A 14,931-nucleotide genomic window follows, 5' to 3' on the forward strand; every position below is an offset into this window, starting at 1 on the left:
AATGAGGAGGTATTGAATAGGATTGGGGAGAAGAGGAGTTTGTGCCACAACTTGACTAGAAGAAGGGATCGGTTGGTAGGACATGTTCTGAGGCATCAAGGGATCACCAGTTTAGTATTGGAGGGCAGCGTGGAGGGTAAAAATCGTAGAGGGAGACCAAGGGATGAATACACTAAACAGATTCAGAACGATGTAGGTTGCAGTAGGTACTGGGAGATGAAGAAGCTTCCACAGGATAGAGTAGCATGGAGAGCTGCATCAAACCAGTCTCAGGACTGAAGACCACAAAAACAACAACATATCAGTAGCAACATTTTATTTTGTAGTGATTCAGTTTAACAATTTCATCGAAGTTTTGATTTTATGTGCCAATGATGAGTATGTCAGCAGAGGTGACTGATTGGGGATCTCATTGGTAGTCCTTCTTGTTGAGCTTTAAAACTTGTTTTGAATGTGAAATAGTTTTCTTCTCTGATGAGACTGAGTAGGGCTGATACCTGTATTTCTTTTAAGTTCGTTGCGGGCATGTTTCCTTGTTGTAGTATTTTTTTCTATGTTGTTGTTGTTGTTGTTGTTTTCAGTCCTGAGACTGGTTTGATGCAGCTCTCCATGCTACTCTATCCTGTCCAAGTTTCTTCATCTCCCAGTACCTACTGCAACCTACATCATTCTGAATCTGCTTAGTGTATTCATCTCTTGGTCTCCCTCTACGATTTTTACCCTCCACGCTGCCCTCCAATGCTAAATTTGTGATCCCTTGATGCCTCAAAACATGTCCTACCAACCGATCCCTTCTTCTAGTCAAGTTGTGCCACAAACTTCTCTTCTCCCCAATCCTATTCAATACCTCCTCATTAGTTACGTGATCTATCCACCTTATCTTCAGCATTCTTCTGTAGCACCACATTTCGAAAGCTTCTATTCTCTTCTTGTCCACACTAGTTATCGTCCATGTTTCACTTCCATACATGGCTACACTCCATACAAATACTTTCAGAAACGACTTCCTGATACATAAATCTATATTCGATATTAACAAATTTCTCTTCTTCAGAAACGCCTTCCTTGCTATTGCCAGTCTACATTTTATATCCTCTCTACTTCGACCATCATCAGTTATTTTACTTCCTAAATAGCAAAACTCTTTTACTACTTTAAGTGTCTCATTTCCTAATCTAATTCCGTCAGCATCATCCGATTTAATTTGACTACATTCCATTATCCTCGTTTTGCTTTTGTTGATGTTCATCTTATATCCTCCTTTCAAGACACTGTCCATTCCGTCCAACTGCTCTTCCAAGTCCTTTGCTGTCTCTGACAGAATTACAATGTCATCGGCGAACCTCAAAGTTTTTACTTCTTCTCCATGAATTTTAATACCTACTCCAATTTTTTCTATTGTTTCCTTTACTGCTTGCTCAATATACAGATTGAATAACATCGGGGAGAGGCTACAGCCCTGTCTCACTCCTTTCCCAACCACTGCTTACCTTTCATGCCCCTTGATTCTTATGACTGCCATCTGGTTTCTGTACAAATTGTAAATAGCCTTTCGCTCCCTATATTTTACCCCTGCCACCTTCAGAATTTGAAAGAGAGTATTCCAGTCAACATTGTCAAAAGCTTTCTCTAAGTCTACAAATGCTAGAAACGTAGGTTTGCCTTTTCTTAATCTTTCTTCTAAGATAAGTCGTAAGGTCAGTATTGGCTCACGTGTTCCAACATTTCTACGGAATCCAAACTAATCCTCCCCTAGGTCCGCATCTACCAGTTTTTCCATTCGTCTGTAAAGAATTCGCGTTAGTATTTTGCAGCTGTGACTTATTAAACTGATAGTTCGGTAATTTTCACATCTGTCAACACCTGCTGTCTTTGGGATTGGAATTATTATATTCTTCTTGAAGTCTGAGGGTATTTCGCCTGTCTCATACATCTTGCTCACCAGGTGGTAGAGTTTTGTCATGACTGGCTCTCCCAAGGCCGTCAGTAGCTCTAATGGAATGTTGTCTACTCCGGGGACCTTGTTTCGACACAGGTCTTTCACTGCTCTGTCAAACTCTTCACGCAATATCGTATCTCCCATTTCGTTTTCATCTACATCCTCTTCCATTTCCATAATATTGTCCTCATGTACATCGCCCTTGTATAAACCTTCTATATACTCCTTCCACCTTTCTGCCTTCCCTTCTTTGCTTAGAACTGGGTTGCCATCTGAGCTCTTGATTTTCGCACAAGTGGTTCTCTTTTCTCCAGAGGTTTCTTTAATTTTCCTGTAGGCAGTATCTATCTTACCCCTCGTGAGATAAGCTTCAACATCCTTACATTTGTCCTCTAGCCATCCCTGCTTAGCCATTTTGCACTTCCTGTCGATCTCATTTTTGAGACGTTTGTATTCCTTTTTGCCGGCTTCATTTACTGCATTTTTATATTTTCTCCTTTCATCAATTAAATTCAATATTTCTTCTGTTACCCAAGGATTTCTAGCAGCCCTAGTCTTTTTACCTACTTTATCCTCTGCTGCCTTTACCACTTCATCCCTCAGAGCTACCCATTCTTCTTCTACTGTGTTTCTATCCCCCCATTCCTTCAATTGTTCCCTTATACTCTCCTTGAAACTCCGTACAACATCTGGTTCTTTCAGCTTATCCAGATCCCATGTCCTTAAATTCCCACCTTTTTGCATTTTCTTCAGTTTTAACCTACAGGTCATAATCAATAGATTGTGCTCAGAGTCCACATCTGCCCCTGGAAATGTCCTACAACTTAAAACCTGATTCCTAAATCTCTGTCTTACCATTATATAATCTATCTAATACCTTTTAGTATCTCCAGGATTCTTCCATGTATACAACCTTCTTTTATGATTCTTGAACCAAGTGTTAGCTATGATTAGGTTATGCTCTGTGCAAAATTCTACCAGACGGCTTCCTCTTTCATTTCTTAGCCCCAATCCATAATCACCTATTATGTTTCCTACTCTCCCTTTTCATACTGACGAATTCCAGTCACCTATGACTATTAAATTTTCGTCTCCCTTCACTACTAGAATAATTTCTTTTATCTCATCATCTGCAGAGCTAGTTGGCATATAAACTTGTACTACTGTAGTAGGCATGGGCTTTGTGTCTATCTTGGCCACAATAATGCGTTCACTATGCTGTTTGTAGTAGCTTACCCGCACTCCTATTTTTTTATTCATTATTAAACCTACTCCTGCATTACCCCTATTTGATTTTGTGTTTATAACCTTGTAGTCATCTGACCAAAAGTCTTGTTCCTCCTGCCTCTGAACTTCACTAATTCCCACTATATCTAACTTTAACCCATCCATTTCCCTTTTTAAATTTTCTAACCTACCTGCCCGATTAAGGGATCTGACATTCCACGCTCCGATCAGTAGAACGCCAGTTTTCTTTCTCCTGATAACGACGTCCTCCTTAGTAGTCCCCGCCCGGAGATCCAAATGGGGGACTATTTTACCTCCGGAATATTTTACCCAAGAGGACGCCATCATCATTTAATCATACAGTAAAGCTGCATGTCCTCGGGAAAAATTACGGCTGTAGTTTCCCCTTGCTTTCAGCCGTTCGCAGTACCAGCACAGCAAGGCCGTTTTGGTTAATGTTGCAAGGCCAGATCAGTCAATCATCCAGACTGTTGCCCCTGCAACTACTGAAAAGTCTGCTGCCCCTCTTCAGGAACCACATGTTTGTCTGGCCTCTCAACAGATACCCCTCCGTTGTGGTTGCACCTACGGTACGGCCATCTGTATCGCTGAGGCACGCAAGCCTCCCCAACAACGGCAAGGTCCATGGAAACCGAAAAATAAAGCAAAGAAAAGGGCAAGTGCGAGTAGTGCTCGCACCCCGGTCTTTCCGTACAAGATAATCTTGACGATTTTCCCGTGTTATCGATATCGATACTGGCAATAAATCAGTCCAGGGTATACCAAGACTTTCGAGAATGTGTTCATTTCGACTTTTTCGTTTAATTTTTAGGTGATTTCTCATTCGTCCCTGTCGCTCTCGTCCATTTTGCGTTTATTAGTAAGATCTGATGGAAGTCTCCAGAGAAGAAACAATACAGTTGGCCATAGGGATATTATTGTTAAGCAAATGGCGAATTGTTCTGTGCAATATTTCAACGGATATTTTATTTCATGCTGGAACCTTTTTCCAAACAACGGAAGTGCAGCTGTGCATCAATCGTGAGTCTTACTTCGTTCTGAAGCACTACACATGCTGTTCCTGTAATAAGTAAAGACTGTCAGGGATTGTTCGTAAGTACAAGAAGCATCCACTACATGGCAAAGGCGGCGTTTTCACAGCGACAGAGAACTTCACTCTATCGTGGCAGAGCGAATTAGCACGAAACATTTGTAAATTACACACACAAGGCTTCCTCGGGAATCACTCTACCGATTACTGGCAACCAGATCAATATCCCTACAGTATTTTCTTAGATTTCTAACAGATTTCGAATGCAAAGTAAGCTTGTAATCGCAAAAAATGTGTTTTATGTCATATAGTTACAATTGAACAATTATAGGATTTTATTCCTTTAGTTCTAGTGAGAAACCTGGCTTCTTGTCATGTTTCATGTTTCTAGGACAATGAAAATACTCTACAGGTTTTGATGAATGAGTTTGCCAGTTTCGAAAGACGGCCGTATTATTTTACTGCATTGACTTAGAAGATTAAATTTTTGACACCTCGAATGGACCATAGACCTTAGTATAAGACATAAATTTCAACTTGGTACTTTAAACCGTTTCTGAGAAAACGGCTCTTAACAGTCGCACGCACAGAGAGACACACAGACAACGAAGTAATCGTATAAGAGTTCCCTTTTTACCAGCTGAATCACGGAACCTACAAACGTTCTGCTGTTTGCAGATGACAAGCTGCGTATTGTATTGTAGATTTAAACCTACTGTTATACACAACCAACAGCTTCATATGAGGAATGTCAACAAATTTACATATGTAATTTATTTACAATAAAACCGAAATCATTAGACACATAGTAAATGAAAAACATAGACAGCCTCATCCCAGTGATACACGTCTAAACTCTCTTCTGTACGCAAACTAATGTAAAATTATTCACACTAAATATTTGCTTCTCTTACAAAAGTAAATACTTCCGTGTCAAACCTTTATATACCCCACACAAGAGATTTACATGTAACAGCAGCTTTTTAGAAAGGAGATAAACCAATAAAGCAAGTGAGCACAAAGAGTGCTGAAACAAAACTAAAAAACTGTTTATTGCGTAAGGCGGAATTCCTCTCCACTTTTTACTAGCAAAAACGGAAATAAGAACTGCAGTGTCCACAAGCTAATTATTACGTCAAGCATGTATTTTAAGTGTGTCTATTTTTCTATATACACGTCCAGGTATTTTGTGTTGTGTCAGTAGTACGTTCCAGATGTGGAGTGCTATGTCTCTCACGTCTGGCCGTCTTTCCTGGGTCAGCTTACGGTGTCTGAAAAGCACTTACTGTGTCTTGTTGGGATATTCCTGGTTTCAACACTGTCTCACCCACACCTCCCGAGTATCTTAAGGTGTTCGACAGGCTATATTTTTGCCCGAAACGGACCGAAGACGGCGAGTACCATAAATCTGTGTCCTCTGGCTAGTTTCTCGTAAGAGCTGGCGGTTTCTGGAACGTGTGCGCTAAACAAACTGTTACACCTGTTGGCGGTCTGAAGTTGTCTGAGGTGGCACGGATTAGGTGCGGTACACACTGAGACGATGTAATATGCGGTTCGCCATGCTGCAATAGCGGTAGCGCGATCTGACGCAAATCGGCGAGACACTCGTGTTCCTACTTAGATGATGTCAAATGCGATATGTGGGTCGACAAGCACCAAGACAACACGAATTACGTTTCTGTTTCAGTTTCATCAGTTTCAGTAGTAGTCATGAGCCATTCCGAGAGGCCGTTTTGTGGCTTATCGTTATTTAAACCTCAAGAAACTGAAAAAAATGGTTCAAATGGCTCTGAGCACTATGGGACTTAACTCCTAAGGTCATTTGTCCCCTGGAACTTAGAACTATTTAAACCTAATTAACCTAAGGACATCACACACATCCATGCCCGAGGCAGGATTCGAACCTGCGACCGTAGCGCCTAGAACCGTTCGGTGGCTGGATGCACTTGTACGATCCTATAAATACTAAACATTGTTCAGTTGTGGGTTCCCGTGAGTTCCCCCAGCTGGACACGAATTCCAAGAAATGAGTCCACACAGTTTCCACTTTTTTGAGCAACCATTATCAGCTACTATCACAAATCAGGTCTACTCACCTCTGGTATAATCTTATACCATCAGAATCATCTAAGAGAGCTTGATAGTGACATTGATTTCAACATACTAATAATATGTGATAAGGTCCTTACAGTGAAAAACTAGATTTGGTGCATAGCAAAAGTGTATCTGTTGCACTAAGCTGGTAACTGTTAACACATTTAAGGTCTCGCATTAATATGACTGTCTCTTTAAATGATGATAATTAAAAATGGGTATTCAGAATATTTAGAGAAAATTGCCCCAAAACTGTAACAAATAGACCCCAAACTGTAAATATCAGTACAACGCAGCAATGTGTAGGAGTGATTGCTGAAAATACCACTGGGCACAATACTCTGCTGAAAACTGCAAAACACAGATTCTAAAATGATAACTGCACATCAGTTGTGGTGCCAAATATCTGACATAATTTTTGGTTAAAAGTTATATTAGTTAAGATAATTCCACCTGACCTGACATTCGTACATTACACAACATGCCTACAGAAGTGTGGAGGGAGAGAGGCGGCAATTTTTCGGGTCATAAATATGTTAATTTAATTGCACAGACATAAATAAGGCCATTTTGTGTCATAAATCATGGTAATTGGGATTGGGCTCCGTCAATGACAAAAAGTTCATAAGATCCAGCATGAATAAAATAAGATTCAAGTTGTCTAGCCAGGCATTCTACCCCTTCACTAGAAACTGCAGAGAGAAGATGTATGAAGATAATTTAAGCTAAAATCTTTGACACGGCCACAATAGTTTTAATGTAATCAATATCTACATCAAAGTTAACGTTAAAAGCCAGAGTAAATGTCCATAGATTACTAAGTGCGAAATAATGCGGTTCAGAACTGAATCCAATTACCTCCATAAGCAAAAATACATTCTAAACTGTATCTTGAACTCAATAATTAGATGTGTCCTACACATTTCTTCAAACCTTATGGAACATCAATAGACAGATAAGCGAACAACAGCTAATCATCTACACAAGACATGAAAAGAAAGTTCATCTACGTCAGAATTACTACATTGTTCTAAGGAAACCCTCAACACTTCAAGTCTTGAATTCTACGATATATTAATAAACTCTAGCATCATTTTGTTTTAAAACGGAGAACTTAATTTACTGAATAAAGTTCTCCAGCATAACATGGCACCTAAACCCAATGACAAGAATATAAAGTAAGTTGCTAGTGCCACAGCTAACCTAAGCCAAAGTGAGTAAAATACTGTGATGAGCTCAATAGCAAAAAAAGAAAAAATCTATCAATCTATAATCAACAAATAACTCTGGGAAAACTGATTAAAAAAACCCGCTGGCGTAAATAAAAATCTTACAGGTAGTAAACACCTTGTTGTAAAGGCAGATGAATGTACCACTGCATTAGTCATGAATGAAGAAGATTACAGCACTAAACTCTTACTGCTCTTTCTTGAAACTAATATAAAAGGTCTGGGCACTGAACTCACATCTAAATATCAAGCTCAGTTTAGGAAATAAATTAAGAGTTCCAGCCACATTTATCAGATGCTTATGGCCAAGATAGCAAATCACGAAACCCTTAACACCTAAACTAAGATTTCAGCTAAAAATTCATAAACCTTAGTGTTCAATACATCCCACTGCTAATTCAAGGAACAATGCTGGATATTACTTCTGTAAGTAGTAACATTTCTCAGAAATTTTACACATATGGAAACAACTTATCTATCAGAAATCCCTTAGAGGATATTAACGACAGCACTAACGTGCACAAACCAGACAATGTCCAATTTTCATCCTTAGACATTTACCAAGAAACAAATAACTTATCCAGATAGACTTACGTTTACTCTTGGAAATATAAGAATTGATTATTCAACAAGAAAAATGTGTATACAGTCAGACGATTTAAAAAATGGAAAGCATTGTGGCAGTCCGTTTATCTGATATTTACATTATCCATCTGAAAAATAAATTTTTCAGTGCCAATACCCTTTTAAAAGCTAAACTGATTTATTAGCAAATGTATGTTGAGGGCACAATCGCCATGTTCAATGATAAAGCAAATGAATTAGAATCATTTCCAAATACAATGAGTAATATGCCACCACATCAAATTCACCGTTACACTTGAGTCAGCTGAAGGTATCAATTTTCTTGATCTTAGAATAAAAACGTTGAGTCAAAATCACGCTTTTAAAATTCATAGGAAACCAGCCATTACAGGTCTAATTATAAATAGTTTTTCATGCCACTGTATAGTAATAAATTGTATTTCAGACCGATGTTGAATTGTATACATGAAACTCACCTTAGTAAATCTGCTAAAAATCCTTATCAGAGTGTGTCAGCAGTATTAACATATTTCTCGGTGATTGTCTACAGAAGATGGGTGGTTTGAGGTGTCACAGCTGATTGTATGGAAATGTAGAAGGGCGTGGTCAGAATTGCAGCTCTCCTTAAAAGAAAGTAAATCTAAAATAATGGTTAGGTATAGATGAAGATTTCAACAGTATCCGACTATTAGTACTGAAACGTGATTCAGAAATTTAGTTGTAATAGTACTTGGAAGTGATATGGTTAATGAACTAATCATGAATGACATGATTATTTAATAGCAAATAACCCCCGTGTCTTGTTGACTTTGGGGAGTAAATATTAAACAACAGACTTTTTCACTAAGTATGCCGGATATTGCGAAGTTTGTGATGATGAAGACTCCCGTTTTCGATCTTACTTCATAAAACGAATGATTTTAAGACCGTCCTGTCGAAATAATAGCAGTATCTTGTCTCTCGATTAAAACTGTGAATAATTATTTTATTTTATCTGCAATGTTTCTGACTTCACCTGAACACTATCTGAGGCAGAATATATTTACCGCACGTTTCAAAAACCAATTTGCTAACTCATGTGAAGTATTGACACAGAGAAGTCACAACCACAGGGCTATCTGCGATTCTAAAATTTCGTTAGCTGTTTGTGAAACGTTTTATTATGGTAGGTAATGCAATTTTGCTATTATGATAAGGATCCAAAAACATAAGGTACATAAGCTGTAACGAATTCCAGATAGGGACTTACGTACTAAACAATGAAAAAGGTTTGTGAAACTGCATTTATTCTTCAAGGAAAATATAGTTACCAGCAGACTTACTTGACTGCCTCAGCAGTGATCAGTTATTTTATACCACATAAAAAATCAAATGTGTGTGCTGTATTTTTCATGTCATGTAACACAAAAGCAAAACTTTTTTTAATTTATTGTGCCTAAGACTCCGACATTTCTAAATAATTGATTAATCTGTCAACATATTTTTGGATGATTCGTTAATATGGAATGGACTTCAACGTGGGGAAAAACCCTGAGCGGTGACAGTGAGAGAGATATCATGTATATATAAAGGCAACACTGCATCTAGCTACGCAATTATAAACTTTGGTTTTATTAACTTGTTTATTTCGAATAAATTTCAGTCACAGAAATCACTGAATACCGTTCTTTAGTTGAAGTAAGTCATTACTTTCTTTACACTCCGTTTGAACTTCTTCCTTGATTATAAGTACAATGGAGAATTCAAATGGGAAAGTAATCCACCATGTCCATTTGCAGTTTTCGGTTTTTTACAAACATATGAGAAATATAATCTTACAGAAGTTGTTTAATAAACGTCCATATTTATGAATGATTATTAACTGAGAAAATTTTAATGACTGGAATGTGATGCAACTTTCAAATCACACTGTTCACACTTTTCGAACGTTTTTGTAAGCTACAGAGATCACACAAGAATTATATCAAAGGTGAGACAGGAGTATAGTATGAACGAAAGAGAAGAAGCTGCTGAGAGACGGCTCCTTCTTCTTAGCCCAGTTCTGATTGTCTTACGCTACTTGCTCATGCACAGTACACACCACAGCGACGAACTTTCACACTATTGATGCTCTAACACAGTCACAGTTTGAAATCAGATGCACATTAGTCTCACATTAGTGCCACTGCCACACTTAAGCTCGTAATTCCCAGACAAGAAATAAAATTTGCCTACCTCTTTTCGCGAGTGTTTATTTTTCCATATCTCTTCTCCACTCTGTCATTATTTTCAAAACTTTTGCAGTTTACTATCAATTAATATCACAGACATAGCAATGCAGAGTCACTAAATAGAGCGTCTGTCTCACACATACGTGTTGCTAGCCATTTTTGCTAGGAAACAGTGTGTGCGAAATTTAGACAAAGGAACTGAATGGTGAACCACACATTGTATACATTCTCGTGCTACCTGAAGGCAAGGAAGTCATCGTCACCTTTTTCAGTGAGAATATGGTACAAAATTAGCTACGTCGAAAAGAGCTCTCAACAGCCAACATTTCGTACCTTGAAAAATTGCTTTTTCTTACGCTGCTGAGGTTTGAAGATATTAAAATAACCTTCTCGACGCTGCAAGAGTGAACAATGAAGAAGAAAAGAAACAATAACATTGTAGGTTACTTTCCCTGCTTAGGAACATAAGTTTTCACATTTTAGGCTATTAAAAACCACTTGGACTGTTTCTTTCAAATGTACCAACTTTTGTCATTTTAAGAACAACGAAACGAAACATTTACAGTTAACGAATTAACTTCTTGTTTATAAATTATTGTAAAAGAATACAATTGTCTACTTTCAGTTCACAGTAAACAAAGGCTCTAAAAATGTTTTGCTTCATTCTCAGGGCACCTCTTCGTGGTGCACTTCAGGTATCTCTAAGTGTCTATGGAGTCACGGGCATGTTACCAAAAATATGGGCCATAACCTCAGATTTTTTTGCAGGATACGTAATTCTGATATGCCAGAAAACAATTGTTCAAATAAGTTCAGTCTATTTCCTGATCACCTGTGCCATCAACCAGTAGAAATTTTATTCGGAGTATGTCAGACTAGGAAGCAAAATGAGCCATAACCAATATAATTTCCCAGCAAAAGCTATATTTAAATAAAATCCACAGTCCTTTTTAAAAAATATGGAACAAAGACATTTATTGAAAAAAGAAAATGCAAGTAAAAGTATCTTCCCCGCGATGACATAAAAACCAGTTGTGAAGCACATCCATTTTTCTACGAAATTTGTTTATCGTGTTTTAAGATTTGCTCGAAGCTTTGCAATCATGAAGAGTATATTTATAACCTGACACTATACTTTGATATTGCTGAATGTGTGCAAAATACCAAGGCAAGTGCGTTATGGTGTTGATCATGTTCGAACGACATCTTCTCGTTCGATATTCAGACTTTCTCCTCTTCCCATCCACTTCCCAGCAGTTCAAGATTCGTATGTCAGGGCCCAAAAGTGACTCGTATAACGACATAGATAAAGCACATTCACTGACAGATACCGCAGTAGGCGTTAGGACGCGGTTCCAGTACCCCTGTCGGTGGCCTCAACTACGGTGCATAGCAGAGGTAGGCTTCGTTACATCACTTCAGATCATCAAGCTGATAGTGACAACGCCTGCAGTGATCGTGCAAACTTGCCGATACCTGTGAAAGTATTTGTGTGGAGTGTAGTCATGTGTGGTAGAGAAACATGGACGATAAGTAGCTTGGACAGGAAGAGAATAGCAGCTTTCGAAATGTGGTGCTGCAGAAGAATGCTGAGGATTAGATGGGTAGATCACATAACTAATGAGGAGTTATTGAATACAAGTGGGGAGAAGAGGAGTTTGTGGCACAACTTGACGAGAAGAAGGGACCGGTTGGTAGGACATGTTCTGAGGCATCAAGGGATCACAAATTTAGGATTGGAGGGCAGCGTGGAGGGTAAAAATCGTAGAGAGAGAGACCAAGAGATGAATACACTAATCAGATTCAGAAGGATGTTGGTTGCAGTAGATACTGGGAGATGAAGAAACATGCACAGGATAGGGTAGTATGGAGAGCTGCATCAAACCAGTCTCAGGTCTGAAGATCACAACTACAACAACCTGTGGATTGGATGCGTACCCTGTAACTGCAGTGGAGGGCTTCAGTACTGAGTGTAACGTATTGGCTTTGGCTCCCTGGACGTTTTGGTGAGACTACCTTGTTCAGTTTTGGGATGCAGTGACTCTGACTCGGCGTGGACAGGTTATGAACTGTTTCACTCTGTGTACTGCGACTATGCTGAATAAATCAAGGTATTAATCAAATTATATGTCGAATGTGAGGTTCACCAATCAGTCCGTTCTTAGAGGTTCACTTACAACTCCTGAAAACGTCCAGCACACAGAATTCGAGAAAAAGGTCTGGCACCACAGAAGTGCTACTTCCAGTGCGCATTCACTTGCTGCAGTTCAACTTTCTCCACTTTCGACGGTGCTCAGTGCTGTCGTGCTCACTTCCGTCGAGTTTGCTCGGATGCACTGCATACCGGCGCTGCAGAGCTTCAAGCAGCGGTGCGGCCAGGACTCGATGAGCTTGAGCACGTTGGGCCCCGGGCTGAGAGTGCTGGCCACCTGGTTGTGCGCCAGCAGCCGGTACTCGCTGTCCAGCTTGCCCAGGGACACGCCCAGCTCCAGCAGCAGCTGCAGCGAGCGCGCCATCGCCTCCGTCGCGTTGTGGTGCACGAAGTTGCCCATGAAGGTGACGGCCAGGTTGCAGCGCAGCACCCACTCCCTCTCGTAGTTGTTGGTGGCGCCCCAGCCACGGCCCTCGTAGATGTTGCCCTCCACGTCTATGAGGAAGTTGTACGAGATGTCGGGCTGCTCCCACTTGGCGTAATGCTCGTCGCGGTATGCGCGCAGTAGAACAAAGCACTCCTCTTCCCCTTTGCAGGCCGTGCCCGCCGTGTGTCCGACGACCACATACGGTATCGGATGGTGCAGAGGGATTCTGAAGTTGGGCGGCACGCCACTGCTCCACAGGGACCTGGGAACGATACGCTGTCCATTCTTCAGCACCAGTTCCGGGTTCGGCGGAGGCACTGCAATGAAATAAACATATTCTGTGTGACGTCTGAGGGTCTCCTTCTGTGAGAGAAACAAAATACACAATTTACACAGATGTCACAGCGATATGCGCACATACAGATGTCCATAGCGTCGCGTACACAAGGTGTTAAAGGGTCATGCACTGGCGGAGCTGCCGTTTTAACTCTAGTGAATCATGTGAAAATGAGTCCGACATGATTAGGGCCTCACAAAGAGTATTAACAAACTTTGAGCATGGAATGGTAGTTGGAATTAGACGCATGGGACATTCCATTTTGAAAAGTGTTTGAGAATTCAATATTCCGAGATCCAGAGGCTCAAGAGTGTGACGAAAATTACGTCTCACCACGGATAGCGAAGTGGCCAACGGCCTTCACGTCCGGGAGCAGCGGCGTTTGCTTATACACCGTGAAAAGTATTTAAACCAACAAACTCTAGGAGGTTGTAGTGGACATCAAAACAAATATTTTTCCCTAATGTCATTTTTGCTATGAGGATTATTCAAGCCGGTAGAGGCCGTGTTATGCTCTTCAGTTGGTAGAGGCCGTATTATGATCTTCAGCTGTTAGAGGACGTATTGCGCTCTTCAGTTGTAGGCAACTCCTGTCCACCAGTGTAGTAATGCATTGTCTCTGTTTACTAATGGAGCGATACACCTGGAGTGAATACACTGTTATGGTTGGTCCGTACTATGTAGCGCACCACAACGGATGAGCTGCACAGTGGGTTTATCAACAACAATAGCCTAATCAGCGTATCCCGCAACATACGACCTTTGCTGCTGTGTACCAATGTCTGCGTGAGACTGGGTCATTTAGCAGATTACCTGGACAGGTAAGAACGCTGCATGTGGAGCAGGATCCTTCAATCAGCACTTGAGCAATTGCACGTAGCATGCGTCCATTTCACTTACAGCATGTCCACAACCTGGAACCAGTTAATTATCCACCCAGAGCACCGTTTTCGCAGTGGTACCTGGAACAGTGTCAAATACATCCTACATTTCCATCCTCTGTGTTGTTTACCGATTAAGCAATGTTCGGGCATGATGGAGTCTTCAACATGCTCAATTCGCATGTTTGGAGTGTGGATAACCCACATGCCACAGTTACTAGCGCTCATCAAGTGCGGTTCTTCGTTAATGTGTGGGTCGGTGTTGTTGGGGACTGTGTCTGCTGCCTAGGCCATTAAATGGCAGGCACTATTACAATTTTCTCGCCAGAGCATTGCCAGAATTGCTGGAAGACGTCCCGCTCCCTACAAGACAACGCACGTGCTTTCAACATGATGGGACACCGACACATTTCAGTCGTCGTGTGTGTCGATTCCTCGACCAAGAGTTCCCAAAAATGTGGATTGGCAGAGGTGGTCCTGTACCATGGCCTGCTCAATCCCCAGATATGGCCCCTCTGGACTTTTGTGTATGGGGAGAGATACGCAATCTTGTTTACGCAACTCCTGTTGCATCAGAAGAGGATCTGGTTGCCCGGATAGTAGCAACATCAGGAACAATTCAGGATATTCCTGGGGTTTTTGCGCGTGTCAGACAGAACATGACCCGATGGTGTAACCTTTGTTTATGTGTCAATGGAGGCATTTTTGAAAATCTACTGTAATTGAAAATGGGTTGTGTTAATGTGTTGTCTATTGATCATAAAAAATGGAAAAGTTTTTGTTGGTTTAATTAATTTTC

At 40.5% G+C, this 14,931-nt stretch overlaps 1 protein-coding gene across 5 annotated transcripts in view; it reads right to left on the minus strand.

The window, feature by feature from the left end:
• The window catches only part of LOC126365918 (peptidoglycan-recognition protein LA-like), a 351,809-nt gene that overhangs the window by 22,120 nt on the left and 314,758 nt on the right, over positions 1 to 14,931 (minus strand). For 2 of the 5 annotated variants that reach the window (XM_050008665.1, XM_050008662.1), the window contains one exon: positions 9,969 to 13,231. The exons of the other annotated variants lie outside the window; for them this stretch is intronic. In XM_050008665.1, the coding sequence (XP_049864622.1) occupies positions 12,603 to 13,231 (629 nt within the window). In that variant the 3' untranslated portion in view covers positions 9,969 to 12,602. Of the gene's footprint in view, positions 1 to 9,968; positions 13,232 to 14,931 lie in introns of those variants that run through there. 5 annotated transcript variants of the gene reach the window in all.

This window comes from Schistocerca gregaria, chromosome 4 (assembly GCF_023897955.1).
Source record: "Schistocerca gregaria isolate iqSchGreg1 chromosome 4, iqSchGreg1.2, whole genome shotgun sequence".
Lineage (NCBI taxonomy): Eukaryota > Metazoa > Arthropoda > Insecta > Orthoptera > Acrididae > Schistocerca > Schistocerca gregaria.